General features: G+C 41.6%; 1 protein-coding gene across 1 annotated transcript in view; it reads left to right on the top strand.

The window, feature by feature from the left end:
- Nucleotides 1-21,003, top strand: part of LOC149284056 (neuronal PAS domain-containing protein 3-like) — a 176,771-nt gene that overhangs the window by 140,299 nt on the left and 15,469 nt on the right. Inside the window, exons 5-6 of the mRNA XM_089497231.1 lie at nt 10,597-10,771; nt 18,658-18,776. Coding sequence (XP_089353357.1) covers nt 10,597-10,771; nt 18,658-18,776 — 294 coding nt within the window. The remainder of the gene's footprint in view (nt 1-10,596; nt 10,772-18,657; nt 18,777-21,003) is intronic.

Below are 21,003 nucleotides of genomic sequence, written 5' to 3'. Positions count from 1 at the left end.
AGTTCTCCCCAGCATAGTGATGAAGTGCAGTCATGCAGTATAATAGGTAATAAGGCAAGACAGTATTGACTAACTAGGACTTACCCTTAGTGGTGGTAAAATCTATAATTGGTACCCTGCTGGGTGCAGTTTTATAGAAGGACTCTTAGTGGCGGGGGGTTAGATCACACTAACCAAGTCCATAGTCGTCAAAATGTAAGCCGTTGACTTTGTCTGCATTAAGCTTACTGCTCACTGAGGCTGCTCAGAGCCTTGCCAGGTGTAACCCCATCCATTCATATTTCTGCCCTCAATCTGTAGGAAACCTATAGCCGGCTTGGTACCCAACGGATCCTGCACATTTTCTTAGATATGCAATGGGCTGGTGGGCTGCACATTATTAAAATATGTAATAAAATCAGTGCTATAAAACCATCATGGGTCCCAATCTGTCAGCCCCCCATGTTACAGCGATCCCCTAAGGCCCCCTCTGGAATCCCATTAAAGCTTTCTTTTCATTGCTATGTAAAGTCTTTTTGTAGGTAATACAGGCTCAGTAAATTTTTACATTTAGTAAACAAATGTTATCATAGACACAATACAACGGTTACAATATTTCAATATAGACAATATATATGAAAATATTATTTTAAAAATTGACTTTTCGTTAGTCGTTATAGATATATTCAATGTATATTCATAATATATGTTACTGCCAGTTTTTGTGACCATACCGGCTCTGGCCTGTCAAGCACTCCCAGCTCCATTTGTAGAGTTGCTGTAATCACTGGCTGTCATTTCCAATGTGAAGATCTGTACTAAATCAGGAATATCCATTGAATCCCTACTAGTTTAGTGCTTTTAGGATTCCAGTTTGAGAATCCCGAATCACAGAGTGGGAGAGTAAATTACAGAATGTCAGGTTGCTGGAATGTCTTCTTTCTAAATTGTTCCATTACAAAGCGTTGTTAGCGCATGTGCTGCCAAGCCATTAACGCCTCTGCTCAAAGGGGTAGTAAAGCCAGCCCGCCACGTCTAACTCACAGATAAATAGCCGCGTCTTCAAGCTGTGCCGGGGGACTTGCTTTCCCAAGCTGCTGAATTTTCAGGGTGCCAGTGATGCCCAAACTCATAAGATGGATGGGTAACTGATCCGGGGTCAGTCGGTGTTAAAGTAGGATCATATTTAGTACCCCGTTGTGTTACACATAATAGGTATTTGGAGGGACAAAAAGCAGATTAACGCAAGGATTTTGTTGATTCTGTTGAATTAGAGTCCAGCACCGTGATCTAGTTCAGGGTAATAAGGCACACGATGTCAACATGTTCCGTGTTAAGCCTATTCGGTGCCTTGCACCGGAGTCTGCTGTCAATGCGTTGGCATTTGCCTGTAATTGAGACGTGTGTGTTTTCCTTGTTGAACAGATGGCAGAGCGTGTGTGCTCAGGGAGCCTGCTAAACTATTGCTGCCGTCTCCGGGCCGGCACTGAACCAGCTCCTGAGCTCTGCCACGGGCAGGGGATCCTGTGCCAGGAGAGCATATGCCCAGAGAAAGCCTAGTAATTGTAGGGAAATGGCACATCTGGAATATCTGGTGCACTGGCAGAAGAGGACCACCAAAGCCCGGCCGCATACAGGAGTGACGAGGATGACCTTCTGTGCATGTATAGGTTAATTCAGCTTTTCCATTCCAGCCAAGGTGAAAAAGCAAATCAGCTTGTATTCCACAACGCCACAGTGCAGTGATTTTTTATATTTATTTATCTGTATTTAAGGACGCACAGGTCCCCTATTAATATAAATACACCAGGTTTATCCCTATAGGTATGTAGATAGCTCCATTACTCTCAGTAGAGTTAAGTGTTTAATCCACCCGAAATCATTGTGCATTGTAGTACGAGGCACTGAAAAGGTGTATTTAATGTGAATGTGACTTGTGGGGTATCCTTGATTGAATGCCATATTTTTTTTTGGGGGGGGGGTCGGTGTTGAGAACTGTCATGCCTTATGACGATAGGCTTTGCTGCATGTATGTAAATAAGTACATGCCAAGGCTTTGCTGTGGATGGAACTATACGCCGTTCTTTGAATTTTGTCACAATGTATAGAATACAAGAATATTTAAATATTTCTTAAAGACCTGTACTACCACGTAGACAGATTAACACATAATAGTATCACAGGCGCGTCGGTCCAGGTTTGCGGCAGCTCTGTAAGGTTTGTTTTTTTTCCTCTGGCTGTATTTATTTATTTAAAAAATGAAAATCATTTAGAAATAGCGATAACACTGGACAGATTTGCAAAGTAGAGGAAAGAGAAATGACGCACAGAGATTTGAGGCAGGAGAGAGGAAATTGCGAGATCCTGGAGGAGGGATGGAGAATTCCCAGGGCACAGTTCACTGCCTGGATTATCAGCGAGCGGCGTTCAGATGTCTCACTGCGCGTCCAACAAGGGCGTTCTGAAAAGCAAATAGGGGGCCAGGCGAGGAAATTGATTTCTCAGGGGCTGCAAGACTCCCCTCCTCGCTGGAAGGAATCAGGCGTATGGCCGCTGATGGCTGGGAGCTGTCCAAGTGCTGAACAGAGATAATGCCAATGATCCCGGGGGGGATCTTATCACTAAGCGCAGGGTCTGACTTTCAGAGTCAAGGTTCTTGTGTTTTCGTTGCTTAGGGGACAGGACATGTGTATTTGTGGCAGAAACACACTCGGAAAGGTATATTTGCCAGTCGGACTTAACTCTTTAATGGCTCTGAGATCCAACACATTACCTGTTAGATCAGCTCACTGTTTTACATGTGCACTTAAGTGTGCCAAACAAATATGTATATTTGTTTTTTTTATTCTGTTTATGAGCACTTTTGAATAGGTTTTGAGGATTCTTCACAGCCATCAATTGTCACATAGAGGGTAATTTATACACGTTTCTGGTGTAAACTTTGAAAGTGGTCATATTACCATAGAAACCAATGGAATGGTCCAATCAGCAAACAGCCAAGCATTGGTTGCTATGGTGATAAAACCATTTTTCACTCATTGCACCAGAATCACTTTTTATTTTATGACCCCCTGGATATCTGATTATGGGTCAGTATGATTTTAGTGAAGGGTCATTAATAATGTATGTACATTAATTTGCTTTCAACAACCTGTAATCACAATGAAACTACTAGGGTATCATGCCGTCTAATTAGTATTCATTATTCATTCTTTTTAACTTGTTGATCCACTGGTGATACAACCACCAGCCATTGGGTCCTCTTCACCCACCCAAACTGGAATGACCATAACTCATTTGTCCTCCCCAGTATTCCTGTTGATTGTGGCACGACTGCAGTTGCCTCTTCTACCTGCCATAGGGAGTGTTTAATGTGTGCTGGTTAAAGCGTTATCTAAAGCATATAGTGCAGTTACACACACAGTTTTCTTTGGTGACAACCCCATCACAGATGTAGCCTTGTGACCAAGCCAGTATCATCTGGTGAAGTATAACCGTGGCATATGCTCACTCCTTTAAAGCGAATGTGTTAAATCTATACTGTTGGTACGAGCATTGACTGTCTGCTATAGCAGCTAGAAATCCTCAAGTGGTCAGCCCTCTCTCTGCGTGTAGTACATTCTCAGAACGCGCAGAGGCCTCCGTCAGCCCTTGGTCCCCTGCCATCCCATGTGATGTGCCCCCTGCATCCTCTGCCCCTCCGCATTCTGTAATTTAGTTTTTTCGGTCCCTGTCGCCCCAAGCTGTGCCTTCCGCCTGCCGCATGAATGATGTGCTAATCCATTCTGTGCCTCAGACAAGTGTATCGACCTGCTCTAAACAGACCGCAGGGCTCACACTGAAATGAAAAGCTCAGCTGCGCTCATTCATTGGCAGAGGCATCGGCTTCCCTCCCACCTCTTCTCGCTGCGCACTCTCACCTTTTTATCTTCCTTTTCACCTTCTATTATTACTGATTCACATCCGATCATCACTCTGTCACCTAAACGTTCACATTCTCCCCTTCCATGGTATCATACCTTCTCCCCTCAAAATTTGCTGTGAGATGTTGGCGAGGTTTGTTACATGGACGGGCCAGATTTTAGCTGCATGTTATAAGCCATGTGTGAAGGTTTTTCATTTACTAGAAAAGACATTCCACGCTACAGTACAAATGTTCCGAAGAATGTCTCCTTCCATTATCCCTCAATGCTTTCCTTGCCAAGGTTCCTCTTTTTCCTATGAGGCGTCTTACCTTCCTGCAACCCTCTCTACTTTCTTGTTCAACAGCTTTCATTATCACAGTCTTTCTTTTTGCTATATTCTGTAAAAGGATAGTAAATAGCAATAAATGTATTGTCCAGGATAACAGTAATTATAACGGCCAACAGTTTGGATTTTTCATACCTATCAGCCCTTATAAGAATGCCCAGCTGCCCTACAATTTATGTCATTTCTTTACCAGCACTCTCACATCTCCTTCCTTCCATGCCTCTCATTCTTTCTATTCCACTCTACCTCCCCTCTCCCTCCTCCCTCTTGCACAACTCGGATCCCCACGGTGGAGCTGGTTTTCAGTTAGCGAAGGTCGGAAGGTGAGCCGGCCCCAGCCCCTGTGCAGAGAATGTTCAGCCCTGATATTTGTTTGTGTAAATGGAATGAATGATACTACGCACGGGCTGTGCCAGATGGGTAATAAAGATTCAAGCCGAGAATATTATACCCAGCTCAGCATGTGAAAACAAACAGTTAGACTGCCAGCCAGAGCCGACTCTGTACACATATATATCATCCAGTGTAACACACACACGTTGAAACAGCAGTAAATATGCATAAATCATTATAACTTACATTCATGCATTCGCATATACATACACAGGGATCAGATAAATTCTTCCACTGCAACTATATGAATCACATGTTTTGTGGGTATGAGATTTTTATAATAAATGTGTAATTAATAAAAACATGCATAGAATTGTATAAGTGGTGCATTGCAGTGTGGAGAATGTTATTCTTGCCACTAGACTTAACCGGCACATTTCCAGTCTAGTAGATCCAGTGACAAGTCAGATTTCAGTCCAGTTCATTATCTTTACTCACTTCCTTTTCTAAGTTATGGATGAATGGAGTTGTCTATTTAATAATGACTAATTCCCTACTGCCTGTGCCACTGCTCTACTGACGTCTATCATGTTACACATTTACTAAATAAATATATGTCCACCCTGTATAAAATGGTATTTCAAATTTTGAAACCAAGAAAAACCGCCGTTATTAGCTTAATTCTGGGATTATTTATTATAAATCGTAAAGAATTACATTTTATTAATAGAACACCAATAGGTTCCTTGGAACTATTGTAAAAGTTGTGAATACAAAATAAACAATAACATTAAAACAAATAATATACAAAATTGCCAATAACATTTACATACGTTAAGACATACTGGTACAGAGGGAAGATAGCGCCTTGTTCTTTCAAACTTACAATCTGTTTGCTATTTCAGGTTAGATCTAGAATAACAAAGATAATATCTATCCTGGATGGTATCCTTTAAGTTACTCTAAGGGGCCTATTCACTACCTGGAGCGTAGGCAGGAGAGTTATGGTTTTAATTCTTTCTCTCTTTCACTATTTATTACAAAGGGCCAACACAACTTTCTCCAGAGTGAAGGGTTGTGATGTCTCCGTATAATGTATATTTCAATGTGTTAGAATGCATGAAGAATGCTTGTTAATTTACCTATAAATTATACAGGGCCAGCCAAGCTTCTCCTTCCGCAGGAGCTCATTGCGAATGGCCCTTTAAAATGTATAGTGAGGTCAAGGAGCTGAAACACGACTCTTCTGCAAACTTGTTTAGTGAATAAACCCCCTAATTCATAGACAAATGACCCTTCCAGCGCAATATAGAGTGTACGCAGCCTTCATACATAGACCGGGCTAAGGTCCAGGAAAATGGTCATATAAGCTAAAATGACGAGTCTGATATCAACATAGAAATACATTCTAACTCTTTATAGTAATGTTGCATATCAACATCTGATACACATGTTGCAGGGATAATTATTCTTATAAATGCAGGGTAAGGCCACTCTAAGCTTGCCTAAAGATATAGGAGCACAGACATTTCTGGTACTTCTGTGACAAGGATAATAAGTATCTTGATATCGCTAATAAAACATCTTAAATTTAGACAGAAAATCAGAATGTGATGTTTTGCTCGTGAATTTGTTCCATCTACACTTGGCCTCTCTCTCGATCTCTCTCTCCTTTCCCCCTAAACATCTGAATTTATAATCCGACAAGATGAACAGATGTAAAAAGTTGTAATTCAATGATTATGTTGCTATCTTTGTCTCTTTTTGAGGAATTAGGTATTGTACTCATGGGAAGTCACATTTTATGCCTTGTTGCGATAATGAACATTATGGTAATATGCAGAGAATGTGAATTTGGGGAAGTTGGGGAAGAGGAGGCAGCAAGCAGGTCCCCTGTGCATGGTAATAAATAGGAGGAAAATTTATCATTATAACCTCAATCGGAGTGTGCTGGGGGCGGGTGTTCGAAGCACCAGATTTAATTAAATCCTTTTTTAATATACAGACATCTAAACTGCATAATTCCCCTGTACTGCAAAATGGAGAGCAATATTAAGACAAACAGTCAGCGCGGGTTACTAAACGCCTGTGAGAGAAGAGTCAATACACGTAGCCCACAGAGGCTGGAGTCTGTGAGCATGGAGAAGCAATTTAACCCGTCCTCGGCTGGGGAGAGCTGCAGGCGAGACAGGGATTAGCTGCCACGTGGTGCATATCTGCATGCTATGCGTGTGCGTGTCGGTGTTTTGTCTGTGTGGTATCCCTGTAATAGGCCTTGGTGCATGTACAGCTCACCTTCTCTTAATATATAGACAGGAGAGCTACATACCTATACTTCCGAAGATGAGCTGAGGTTTCTGCGTATGAATGTGTGTCACCGTGTTTTACAGCCCAAAAGATCCGAATGATGTGTAACCGCACAACATATGCTTCTTTTTCTTCTAAATACCTTACTGAGTTACTAAAATAGCTATCAATAGGTCGCACAAAAGGTCTTGGTAAAGCCCTGTCCCATAGTCATGCCTCCCCGAAAGAAAAGTGCCCCTATACATCAGCATCAGCCGTATATTTCACGGACAGGTAACGATTACTGGTACAGCTCACCTTATTCTCCGTGACACGCATGGCCCTTCCAGATTCATAAATCCCAGAAGAACACGTCTCACCTTCTAATGACACATCATTCTTATTCTCGATGGGCTTGCCACCTGGTATGTATTTAAACCAGGGGACCATAATCATATGTAAAAAAAAACCAAAAAAAACACAAAGCCTAGTATTATTTTTAAGGTGCTAACCCTAAATAGACATTTTACCACTCACTCCCTCTCCTCACATCGACTCTGAGACATGTACGGTATATAATAGAAAAGCATCAAGACACATTTTAGGTTATATATAAGTTGGTAAAAGTGCAGCTATCCCCATAGTAACCAATTAATTACTTTGTTCCCGAATTGCTCTTTATGAGTAGCCTTCATCAATCTTACATGCAGCATAAATAATATAGTCTTCTTCTGCGTGGATAGAAGCATAGAATTTGACGGCAGATAAGAACCATTCCGATAGGATCTCTACATAACTTGGTATTCTTGGTATGTACTTTTTTATTTGCCTTAAAAAAATGTTGAGACGTGTTGCCTTATCCAAAATATACATGTCATGGATCCTTGTTCTTTGCCAATACAGGGCTTAATTAGAGAGGGGATGGGAGGTCACCAAGCTTGAAAGTCCCTTGTCACAGTGAGGTCCCTCATATGTCACTGTCCATCCTTTGTGAAAAATGGCTGCCTTTGCACTATGACATCTCATCGTGCCTTCGTCTGAGCTCCAAGTTGCATCCTTCTCTGATATAAATCATCTCTGAACAAGGGATTTCAATGAATACACGCTTCTGAATTATCCATTTTTTCTTTTAGCGACTTCCCAGCCCTGTCCTCCTAACACCTGTCATTAAAAGGAGGAGATACTGGCTCTTGTTTCAGGAGGGAACGATTAAAGTGAAAGACAAGGTGTCAGATCTGTATCAGTCTTATGTGGCCATCTATATTAGAGCAAAACCGACGGTGAGCTTTTGTAACAAGATTTCCCAGTTTTCTGTAGTGTGTGAAGAGAATGCCTCTTGGGCTTGGTGCTGACATTGCATTAAAACCACACACTTGCTTGTCTAAGCCAGGACTAAGGTGGCCTCTGTCCTGTGCCCAATTTTCTGTTACCCTGATGCAAAACATCTCTACAAATCACACTTTATCTGCCATAGTTTTGCTGTATGGAGTCCAATAAAAAGCCAGCATCAATTATAAGCAAGGACAATGACAAGAAGAAGATCAGACACCATAGACAATGGTGTGAGTCATTAGTTGAAGTTGATTCCTTTTATTGGGTCAACATAGAAAATATGTAAACATAAACTTTTGGCACCTCAGAGGTCTCTTCTTTAGCTGGACAGTGGTCTGTAAAGCAAAGGGTATATAGGCCATAGTGCGTGGTAACTTTCCATAGAGTGTTGCCATAGCTTACCATGAGCCTGAAGGTGCTTCATGAATAATGCAGTAGGGTGAGGGGGTTTTGAGCTCAGAAAGGGTATAGAAGGTAATCTGCAGAAGAGAACCAAGACTAGGTATAAGATATGAGAATAAAGACTCGCCATTATAGAGACGGAGCGTGCTGCAGTTAGCGGTGGTGGCAGCGGCTCTGCGTAGGGGGCATTCTCTAGAGGCTGGCAGCTCTATGTGCACAAGTCTCCGTCCTTGTCTGTGTCAGCGACCTCGATAAAACCCAATTCCCAGCTCCTCTCCAGCAGGAAAAAGGGCTTAGGAATTCATGCAAATCACATTAATTCCGGCATCTCCCCTGCGAGCCCGCTATAAACTGCAGCCTAATTAAATATTTTTTAACGATGTGAGTAATTTTTGCCACGGGGCGGATTCAGGGGGAAATTTAATATGAGATCACAAAAGCTGTTCCCAGCGTTGATTCTGTAAATTAATAACTATCAGACAAATGGAGATAGATACTGAGGGAACAGGAGAAAAGTGGGCAGTGGGGAGAGAGCTTATGTCTTCTCACCCCAACCTATTGCTGACATACTGCTCTCGAGAGTTATCTCACAGGGGTTTATTCACTAACCCATGAGTTTGCAGGAGACCTGACGGTTGCAACGCTGTCAACAATATGCATTATGAAGGGTCAGCTCACTAGAAGCTCATTAGGGTTGACCCTTCAAAATGGATCGTAAGGTCAGCTGGTTAAAATTATCAACTCTTGGTGAACAGACCATGTAGAATGTCCCTGCACCCCAACCTTCCTGTAGCAGTCTGTGGTAGAATATGTCTGCCATATTCCAAACTCCAGTTCTATACTCGCACCATAAACTGTGCTTCTTATACGTCAGATTCTGCTTTTTCAATCATATCATAGTCTGCTTCGAGCTTAGTCATCCAACTTAATGTGTTCTGTTTCTTCCCACTACTATCTCAGCTATTACGCCCCAGTATTATCTTTTTATATATAATATATATATATATATATATATATATATATATTTCTTTAACACATAAGGGCCTAAGTGATGCTTGGGTGCTTTTGAGATAAGGTCCATTTTCGAAAAAACTTGTGTTTGTGGAATGTGGATCAATAAACTTCTTCAACTAGGGTTGAGCAGCTGTTCCAAGTGGCCTTGTCTCCCCCACTCTCCATGTGAGTTGAGGACGATGGAGGTTTGTGGTAAGTATGGGCTTACAGGGAACTCTGTAGAAAGGAACTGAAGTCAGATCTCACAGCGTGAATGAGCGTGTGCCACGCGTAGCTGTACATTCTGCAATGTGAGGGCTCAGTATAACGAAGTGAAGGAGCCATTTTTGGGCCTGACACATCCCTCTGCATAAGACTCTCTGTCCCTCGCATACAGCTACCTCCCCTCTCGAACCTACCTCTTCATTTCTTTTCTGTTTCTTATCCTCCTCCTTCTGCCTGGTCTCGATCCTACCTCTTCATAGTTTATACTATTGACTCTTTCTGTTTTCCCTTTTATGCTTTCCCTCCCGCAACCCATGCAATGTCTCCTCTTTCCTATGTCTCTAAGCTGCCCAAGAGGATTATGCAACACCCCTTGATCAACGTTTTTTCTTCCTGTTCCTTACTTGGCATCAGAAATCCAAGTCTCCCCCTAAATTCTACAGAGAAAGCATTGTCTCTACAGTTGACCTTTTAGAACGTTCTAACACTTGTCCGTGGACCTCTCTGAGATTATAATACAACATTGTCTCACTATCCTCTTCTTACCTTCTTTTTTCTTTTAATAAACTCACTTTGTTCACAGGCACAGATACATCAGAGTCCATATACAGATCAGTCCTAAATGATACAGTGTTACTCTTGTTGCTTTCTAGTCCCATAAGGTTCTTCTTCTCATACTAACCTCCCTCTATAACCCATCTTCCTTCCGATTTATAGCATGGGACTATGGGCGACTGGCAAGAGACTAAGTAGTTCAGTGTATTTCACAATTGTATATGTTACCCCTATCTGCAGGTGGAGCTGACAGGAAGCAGCATATTTGATTATGTTCACCCGGGGGATCATGTGGAGATGGCGGAGCAGCTTGGTATGAAGCTCCCACCAGGCCGTGGACTCCTTTCTCAGAGCGCCAACGATGACGGAGCCAGCTCAGCGTCTTCATCCTCCCAGTCGGAGACTCCGGAGCCTGGTGAGTGTGGAGCACATACAGCTTTTTTTTTTTTATTTAAATTTAGGGACATTTTTGTGGAGCTGTCTTTATATGATTCTGACAAGTCATAAGCATTGGGATAGAAAGTATAGCCTGTATTTGGTATTAGTGAAAAAAAATGCATCCATTGTACAGATGTGTAAATCCAGAATAAATGGTATTTCTGAGGTATATTCACTGGTGTTGTTTTTAAAAGTAAATAAAATAAACTCACTTGACCACGAAAAATGGAAATATCTTTACTGGCATTTAAAGAAACAAGTTACTTTTAAAACGTGATGTATCGCTAAAGCTAAGAGAAGGGACAATTCTGGTGACAAACAAGAACCAGGAAGAGAAGTCTCTGCCAATGGAGGCATCTCAGACACGTTCCTCTTCAGTTTGCATAGAGTAATGAAGTGGAATTACAAAGCGTACCATAGGCGGGACGCGGCTCATGTTCTCAATGTAGCCTCTCACAATATTTATGTTATTCTTTATGTTAAGTGTAGTTTTTTCTGTGAAATTAGCATGGTTGATTGGGAATTATATAGATACTATTTTCACCAATTTACTTGTTCCACACTGGCTGGATGTGGTGGTATAATACCCCCTCGGACTTTGCTCCTGGAAAGTGGAGGGGTTGTATTATGTAGAAGGGTAGAGAACTCATGGGATAAACTCCCACCATATTTCATAGAATCTCGTGATCGTTTTCAAGATTTGAGTCTTTTCCCCACATTCCTTTATTGGCCTGATAACTATGCAGTATCCTAAATTTTGTTTGTGCTCTTTACTGCCGTTCCTAAAGATTGTAGGGAGGGAGGGGGGGTGGTTCACCGCTTTATGCTCCCCCTCTTCTCCATTGTGCTTTGACGATAATTCAAGCATTAGGGGAAAATCCATTTATAAATTAAACAAAATGACTTGATATCCATCGCTCCCCAGTTCATCACGCTGTTCAAACAGCCACGAGATTGGCGTCTTGTCCCCGGCCTTCCGAGAGCCTTAGTAATTAGATCTGTGACGGATTTATCCTTTACTGATTGAAGCTTTAAATTAATTGAAGTTCCACGTTTGTGGTTTTCTGTTTTTTTTCCCTTTCTTTCTTCAGTGCTAGATTTCTAGCTTCTGCTTATTCTCGGAGGGTTGTTCTCCTGGGGAACATGGAAAACCTTGTTTTTTTTGTCTATTGTTCTCTACGTATTACACAAAAGAACAGCATTTTTGGAACTGAGAGGGGACTCTGAGCATCAATTTATTTAGCTTCCTTAAAACTCTTTTTGGACCCGAAAGACCCCATCCCTTCGTGATGCTTACAACATGTTCCTTCCATGAATACTGACTAAATATTAATTATTTGTTTGACTGTATTAAACATCAGGCAATATAAAAAAGTAAAAAAAAATAAAAAATCTATTCAGTATCGCAGTAACATCATTTTTCTGGGAGTTAAACAGTATTGAGGGATTTCTTACATTCTCACGTCTTGTTCTGTTTCTCCTTTCATTTTTCTTTTAAGTAACTTATTCTGTGTTCTGCTTTAAGATTTCAGACCCCAATTGTGGATTGCAGCGATCAGTTGGATTATGCTTAATGCCTGCCATGAGAACTGGAGAACGTTTAATCCGTTTTTATAATATTTTCAAATATTGATTTAAACAAGTAAAATAGATTTAAATCAAAACACCCCGCCTGGTATAGTAACTAAAAAGTAAGATCAGTGAATTTTGAGGCTATAACAGCATTATTTAAGAGTCCTCTTTGGGTTGGCACTAGCTTCTTGCCTGTTTTCCTAGCTTTCTTTCTCTTCCATGGCTGGAGCTGTAGTAGGCGGCCAGCAGGGCTTAGGCAGGGAACTCTGCGTGTTTGTACTATTAAACTGAATTCACATATACGTGAAATCTCATACTAACACACCGATAACCACTGAGCCACATAGCTGTAATGACAGTCCCTCATCACATGTTACTGCAGTCCCTCTTTTGTCATTTTTTAAATACTGTGACATTGCCTTAATCATTTTTTAAACATTTCTTCACATGCCAGTTCTTTTACACCTCTCCTCTCCCCACTTCTCCTTTCATTACCTCTATGTCCAATTCTTCCTTTCTCCTTTCGTGTTTCCTTCCTTGCATCCCTTCTCATTAACACATATTCCTTTTATATTTTCCTGTGTCCCTTCACCCTGTCCCTGCCTCTGTCTCTATACGCCTGCTCTCTCACCTTCTTACATCTTTCTTATTTCATCCCTCCTCTCTTTTTCTCGCTCTTTTTTTTTTATTTCCAGCCATTTCTTTCCCTTCTCCTTTCCCCGTGTCGTAGGCTGTTCTCTCTTGTGGCTTGCTAGGAATTCAATTACAGAGGCAAGAGATATGCAGTCTCTGGCGGAGAGAGCGTCCCGGCTGACAGCAAATATGACAGCCTACTTACAGGCTGTTTATGCAATTAAACTCACCCTCGCCACACCTGCCTAATGATAAATGTCAGGGTCTTTGGGTTTAACATCGCCTTATCCTCTGTGTGTGCAGAATTTGTGCACATCTGCACCTGTTTACATATGTACAACTGTGCTGTTTTTTTCACCGCACCTGTTTGTGTTCTCTCTACACAATGACTTGCGTTTGTATAACTAGAGTTGTCTGTATACACAACCGCATGCTCCGTCACAATCTGCTTTAAATGTAGATGTCAATCATGTTAGAGAGCTCTCTGGCTCTCTTCAGACTTATGGAAATCAAAGATTTTGAAATAATAAATTCAAATGTAGTAGTCAACATTGTGGCCTTAATTAAAGCTTTGATAAAGCAGCCAGGTTTGGTTAAAATGTTGGCCACTCTTTTTTATTTTGCACATTTCAGTAAATTAACACCTTAAGTATTTAAAGATGTCTAAAATGCGTGTGTCTATTGCATTACAATCATTTATTTCTCCATAACCTATTCAGGTTTTCCTTTGATGGCTCAGATTAACAGATTATTTGTAATCCCACTTAGTGTAATTATAGTTGAGCCCAGTGGCGTACCTAGGCTAGGGCAGTGGAGGCAGTCTGCCCCGGGCGCTAGGGTGCCTGCTGATGTGTGTGTGGGGTGCTGTCTAACCAGGGTGCCTGCTGATGTGTGTGTGGGATGCCGTCTAAACAGGGTGCGCTGATGTAGATGCCCGGCATGGTCACTGGGAGTGGGAGCTGCAATGAATAGAGAGAGCTCTGTAAAGCCAGGAGGGGGGAAAGAAAGCTAGGTGGATGGACGAGGGGCAGAGAATCAGAGGGGGAAAGGAGAAGGTGGAAGAGGATGAGAGGGTGAGGGAGAACAGAATAGGATGAGAAGGTGAGAGGGAGAGGAGGAGAGGGTGTGAGAGAAGGAAGAGAAGGTGTGAGAGGGAGATGAAGATGAGAAGGTGGGAGAGAGAGGAAGATGAGAGGAGGGTAAAAGAGCAGGTAACTGTGTGTTTATGCATAATCGTATGATGTTACAGTGTGTTTCTGTAAATGTAAGCTCTTAGAGTGTGTATGTGTGAGCTTATGGTGTTAGCATGAATGTATGTATGTTGTCAGGTGTGAGCCTGGAGCTAGTGGGCAGAGAGGGTGTGTGTGTATGTATGTGTAAGTGTATAGTATTATAGAGAGTATGTGTGTTATTGACTGGAGGGGATGGCAATGAAGTACTGCACCCAAGCACCACTAACCATAGGTGTACCCTGCATCACAACGCTCAAGAGTGACTTGAGCTTACTAGTAAGGGATCTGATGACATTTATCATGAAATATGTGCAGAATATGACGGTTGTAGCTTTAAACTGTGTGAGAATATGCCTATTAACCTGAATACTGGAGTAAAACTCTGGGCTGCGGACGGCAGAAGCTACCTTCTCTGCGTGAATGTGTGTCTGCACAGCCCACCAGATTTTGATGCCCACCAGAGTGGTCTTTTTAAAGTTGCCCATGTGAGATGCTGGAATGAAAAGCAACAAAGTGTCTCCAAATCCCTTTTATGTTAAATGTTACGGTAACGTGTTAAACATCAGTAACTCGCACGGCTTCAGGGAGCTGGAATATTCCATTGTAGACATGGGATTCCTTTACCAAATTCCCAATCCTTTCTCGTTTCACAGCAGCCAGCTCATGCATGCACTCGGCACCGAGATCTCCCTTCACTCCCCCCAACGAGCTGCGTTCATTCTGAGTGAATAGCAAGCAGCAGAGACCTTGTGAGGAGCAGAGCCATTTATTCAGCCTGCATGCGCGCTTTCTTCTTCATCATAATTATTTCCAAGTCAGATCTCCTCCCTGATTTCCTAACGGGCCTCTCTCTCTCTTCGAGTAACATTCAGGATCCGGGGGCCGTGATAATTCAAACCCCAAACCTCACGGGTCCTGTACCTTTTTCTTCTTTTTTTTTTTTTTTTTTCGTTCTGCTTTTTTTTTTCCAAGGACATTTTTATTACAAAGCTGAGGAAATTTGCATATTAATTTGTTCCCTTCAATTTTCCTTTTTTTAAGATTAGACGTGACAGGCGGGTATCAGAGCTTGCATTAGTCACAGCGGATAAAACAGGCTGAAACACACCGGGATTGGCGTAATATTATTACGGTGTTATAATCTTCTTAACCCTTTAGCAAACAGAACAAAATACGATACCTTCACATCTACCTGTTGCCTCTATTACAAATAATGAATTATAAAGGTGTAGAACTGTATATATAAGAAAATGGGCAAATTTGGTTAAGATGATACCTTTAAAGTTTTAGCTGTATTACATGATATACATAAGCCTGAGAGCTTTTAAACCTGTGTACATTTTCAGAAGCATTAAAAAAGAAAAACAACAAAAAATGTGTATATGATGGGATCAGTTCTCTTTAACGCCCCGTGCTTAAGGATCAGCATGATTACTCATCCCCATTATGTTTTTACTCTCCTTTTGTCAAGGTGCTGATCACCGTATGGCAAAGTTGGTTCCCTGCAGTCAAGCAGTCCCTTACTTTTAATCTAAATATGTCTAAAACAATTAGAGTAATTGAAAAAGTGGATTTTAGTTTTGATAAAAACTGTGACGGTAACAGCTCCCCTTTAATCACCTTGAGTATTCATTAATCTTAAGGCAAAGAACTTGTCACCTAAAAGAAATTACATTATTCGCTAGCCCCTAAAAAAGTACACATTTGTTGCGCTAACATCATGTGGCTGTTTTAACGTTTTAAGTTACTTTGTAATCTTTCGAATGCAGGGTCATTGTTTAGGAAAATAATGTATTTTATTCACACTGTTTAATTTGTAAACTTTTTGTGATGTTTCTATAAACATTACTGTGGCTTTTAAGACCACAGAGCACTTTGATGCACTCATTCCCAGCACCTCGGAATGAGGGGGGTCATGGGAAGAAGGAGAGCTAGAGAAATTAAAGCACAATGAAGAACTGCCTCCTTTTTCTTTTCCAGGTTATAAAAATATATTATCAACATTCAAAATGTGATCCTCTTTATAGACTACAAAGGGAAGTTCAGATTTGTTATTAGAAATATAAATTGTGTAGGTTTAATATATTATATATATACGTAATATATATATATTGTATTTTTTTTTTTATTAAAATATAAATATATTACACTATCGTCATCAATTGCTGGTGACAGAACACTGGCCCAGCTCACAACCAAACACATCTTTTTCTTTAACCAAATCTTTTTTGGGGCAAGCAGCCAACCAGACAGATTAGCCTCAGATTATAATGGTGTAGTCCAAGGGTGTCAGTCTGGAATATTAGGTTTTAAATGGGATTTATCGCTATAGACCACGAACACTCTAATGTTTTTTTTTCTATGAAGTATGTGTTAACTTGTGGAAACTCATTTAGACGGTCCTAGTGGTGATCAGTAACTTTTATAATCTCGTTATCCTTAAACCGTCCACATTCTGCAGCGTAACACCTGTTACTAAGTACGAAGAGGTCTAAGGACGGGTTCAAATGCAAGAAATCAAAAAATACATTTTCATTGAAAACAAATGAAGTTCACTGAATGGGCTTGACTTCTGGTTTCGTTGTTACTGCGACCGGATAAACTTTAAGATAGGGATTGGCAATCGTCTAAAGGATCTAGAAGCTAAAGACTCCATTCGTCCCATGGTATTCCCCGCCACTCCAACCTGTTCATTAGATATATGCCTCATCCATTATTAGCGGCCCTCGCTGTGACACGGGGACAATTCCTGTTTTGAAATATTGAACGCATTTCCAGGCTCACGCTGTGTTTGGAGGGGTGTGAAAGAAGGGCCATAGAACGCCCTCCCCCTCTCGCTCTCTCTGCCTTCATTCACAATCCATCTCTCTTCTCTCATAGCTGCGAGGCCTCATTGGGGATACATACATTAAGCCCTTTAAATCGTTTATAATAAATCTTTGTCTAAGGCTCATTTTGACAGTCTCTCTCCCTCTCTTTCTCTCGCTCTCTTCTCCCCTCTCTCTCTCTTTATCTGACCCTTTTTAAAAGAGCTTCTTTTAAAAGAGAATCCTCAGTAGTCTGTTAATCCACTGGGTGTACTGACAGAGACAGAGCAGACAGAGAGACAAGAAAGGCAAAAAGATACAGCCGCAGGAAATATACACAAACGCTGTGCGTTTACACAGAGCCGGTGTCTGCAGAATGCTCGTTAACCTCTTCCCCGCCGCCACGGCCCTTTTAAATCCCCCTTTATGCAGCTGGTACCGCTGTACGAAACCTTTACAAGCTTCCGCATTAGCGGAATTCTACAGAAAACGTAATTAAAGGCATTGTTACTTAACGAGTTCGGCCCCCGGTGAAACCTTTCCTAGCCTCTGCAGCGAAAGATTAACCCCTTAATGACAAAGCCCGTACATGTACGGGCTCAAAATGCATTGTTTTCAATGCATTTAGGGACCGCCCTTTGTCCTTAAGGGGTTAAAATAGGACATATTCTACATATCTGTAGGGGGGGAAATAAATGCGACCCAACGTGCGCCAGACACATAAACTCATTGAGCAGGGCCCTCCTCACCTGTTGTCTCTGTAAGTCGAATTGTTATGTTACATACTACTTGTCCTGTTTACCCATTGTACAGCGCTACGGAATATGGTGGCGCTAAATAAAGCAATACATAATAAAAACAATATAACCAGGCATTGTGTTTTATCAGCAATTAGTTTGTGAGGCCACGCCTATTAAAGGATGCCGTTTAACTGTCCTTTTCTGGGAAAGAGATGAATATGATAAATATGATAATATGTATACATTTGCACATAAGAGGAAGCTGTGGAAAAGGGAGGCCTGTCTACAGGGCGTTATAAACGTTTGCATTTTTTAAATCAGAAAATCTTATATTCATTAACAATCTCATGGTAACCAGATAACTATACGTTTGGCTAGTAACGTGGTGAGTGGATGCGTTGGCGGCCCTTTTGGCTCATAGCAGGAACGGTTTTCCCGTTGTAAGGAACGTGCGCTGGTTTCCCAATCTGTCCTGGCCCACCCCACCGCGCAGTCCCTGTGATCCCTTTCTCTGGTGAAGCCGCGCTTCGGATCCTCCAACCAGCTGGATCTGAAGCCGACACTCCAGTTTTTGATCTTGCAGCTTTTGATTATAACTAATGAGCTCATTTCATTCAAAATGGGAGCCCTGTGATAAAAGAAATAAGTTTGATTCCACTGGATTAGAGAAGAGAATTATCAGGCTAAGAGACAGCTGCTTAACCTCATCTTGTTGGCACTTTCCATGTTAACCTTCTCACTCTCCATCAGACCAGCAGCTCATACCTCAATGTTCTACTTGTGAAGTAATAGTGATTCTACAAAACCACCAAAATATAGTCACATCTACCTGTACAATACTCTTTATCGGATTGTTTAACTTGTGTTATCCTTTTACAGTGGAGTCTGGTAGCCCCGGGAATCTCCCTCAGGATAACTCTCTGGAACGGTCCTTCTTCATCCGGATGAAATCCACTCTGACCAAGAGAGGTGTGCACATCAAATCCTCGGGGTACAAGGTAGGTCAAGTCAAGGGCCACTGTGCCAAGAACATGGACATATGCTCCAAAACTTTACCATCACCAAACATCCTTTTTTTTTTTTTGAGACACCTAGGCTAAAACAGCTATAGTTGGGTTTGTAATGAGAATCCTTCCAGATTGTGTCTAAAACTATTAATTTAAAGGGAAAAGTAAACGGATAGAATCCTCAATAGTGTTTGCCAACACAATGCGTTAATCTAATCTAATTTTACTTTGCCCTCAGTGCAAGTTTGTGTACCCCTTCCCTCCTTCGTTTTGGTTTCGTCCATGTGTCAGGCTATTCTTTTTCTTTCTAATTGTATCGCTCTACTGGCGTATTAAACATATCAAGCACTAATTAAGGTCACAATTAAGGTCAGGGAGGAGTACGGTTAACCACAGCTCTGACAGAAATGCTACTATTATTCCAGATTCCTCTTTCCTCACAGGGGAAAGGGGACAGACTGTAGTGCAGACTCTGCCCCTCACCTCCTTTCAATGCCCCTCTTCCTCCGTCTATGCCTTTCAACTTCAAGGCCTTCATGTTGCTTCCAAATTGTGTCTGGGAAAGAATTCCCCCCCAGGCTGCCTACACTCTAAAGGTGTCTTTGAAGAGCATCAGTGTATAAAGAATCGGAATGGATCCACTCTCCTGAGGCAAGAGAAGAGGGAACGTAGTCAGTCTTATGTTTGTTCTGGGTTTGTGATGGAAGGCTGGCACAGCAACCCCATGAGCATATGTCTTAGAGATTTTTACAGGTGAATGCAGGTATGACAAGCCTCGCAACCCGGGGTAAAAGTCCAACCAAATGGCCAAGTACTAAAGTCACAAATACTTTCTGTAGCCTGCACACATGCAGTATTGTGCATTATCCAGTCACAAAACACATTTATAGGAAGCCAATAAACGACCAGACCATTGAGAGGATCCCCAGATCATGCTAATAATGTAAATGATGTCTAAAGTTCCTGCCGTCTACTCTGGTGGCTTTATGAGGAACTGATATATATGCAAGTAAAACAAGCAAAAAAAGCAAAGTCAAAATGTTTAATTAAGAGCTGCCCAAGGAAACTTCCCTATTGGCAGCCGTCTCCTGATCATATCTTCTGTTATGTCTGAGAACCATGTTATGTCAAGTAGAGGTTCACAAAAAAAAAACCAGTCGGTTAGTCGGGGAAACATGGTTCCTCGCCATTGCATCTGGGAATGTGCTAGATGGTCTTCTCCACCAATTCAAATGTGTGTGTTAGTCATGTCTTCATGGGTAACAAGCACACTCAATGTTTTGACCCGTATTGGTCTTTATTAAGCCTGCAGTGTGAAGAACAGAAAACATATATATGGCCATACTCTGGCCAAAGATGGCAGATCAGTAAAACCGTAGGCAGATTCCTCTGTTGGGGGCGATCAGGATGTAGATTGCAAGGGAAATCTCTGTCCCTTTTCAACTATAGATAACTGTGCCGTGCCAGCATAGCTTCCATCACCTCAGGTCCTTATCCATAACGTGACATCCTATTCCTTGTTTAGGAGTTAGGACGCCGACTGGTGATGCTGCCTGGGATCAGACCTACAGCAACACTAACTCACGGAAAAGGAGGAACAATGGACGTAGAATTTTACTTACCATAGTAGTTTTGTGCTTAGTTTCTTGCCCCTTATTGTAATTTTACGTTATTATTGTCTTTAAAGTAAATAATTGTATTAGAGATAAAAAAAGAAAACTTTTTTGTCACTGTCTTCATATTCCTTTGTGTAGGAGAGGTTTGCATAGAGTAAGACTGATCATGTGCCATATATATGGGTAAAGAGTAGGCTGGCAGTGCCCTCTTGTGTGCTTCTGAGAAGCTGGCAGTGCTTTGCTCTCTTTAAAAGAGGAAGGCTGGCGATGCCCCCTTTATATACTCCCGAGAAGGAGGTTTGGCTGCGATGAATTGGTTGGCAGCACTTCCTAATCTTACAGCGAATAGTTTTTCTCTCACTGCTGTGTGTGAAATAAAAACCCCAATGCACTTGAAGCTGGTGCTGCCTGCCATATCTATATTATTATAATTGTTTTTATTTATATAGTGCCAATGATTTACACAGTGCCTCCTACAATACATATATTTAAAGGATCCTGACACACTAAGACACACCGATACTTTGGTAAAGAGGGTCCTGCTCACAAGCATACAGAGAAACACAAGGCCTTTTAACCCCCATCATGCCACTCTGCCCCAG

This window comes from Sceloporus occidentalis, unplaced genomic scaffold (genome assembly GCF_023333645.1).
Source record: "Sceloporus occidentalis isolate IW3139 unplaced genomic scaffold, rSceOcc1.0.p SCAF_100, whole genome shotgun sequence".
NCBI classification, from domain to species: domain Eukaryota; kingdom Metazoa; phylum Chordata; class Lepidosauria; order Squamata; family Phrynosomatidae; genus Sceloporus; species Sceloporus occidentalis.
Note: the sequence above shows the minus strand (reverse complement) of the source record. Positions and strands in the feature narration are given on the sequence as shown.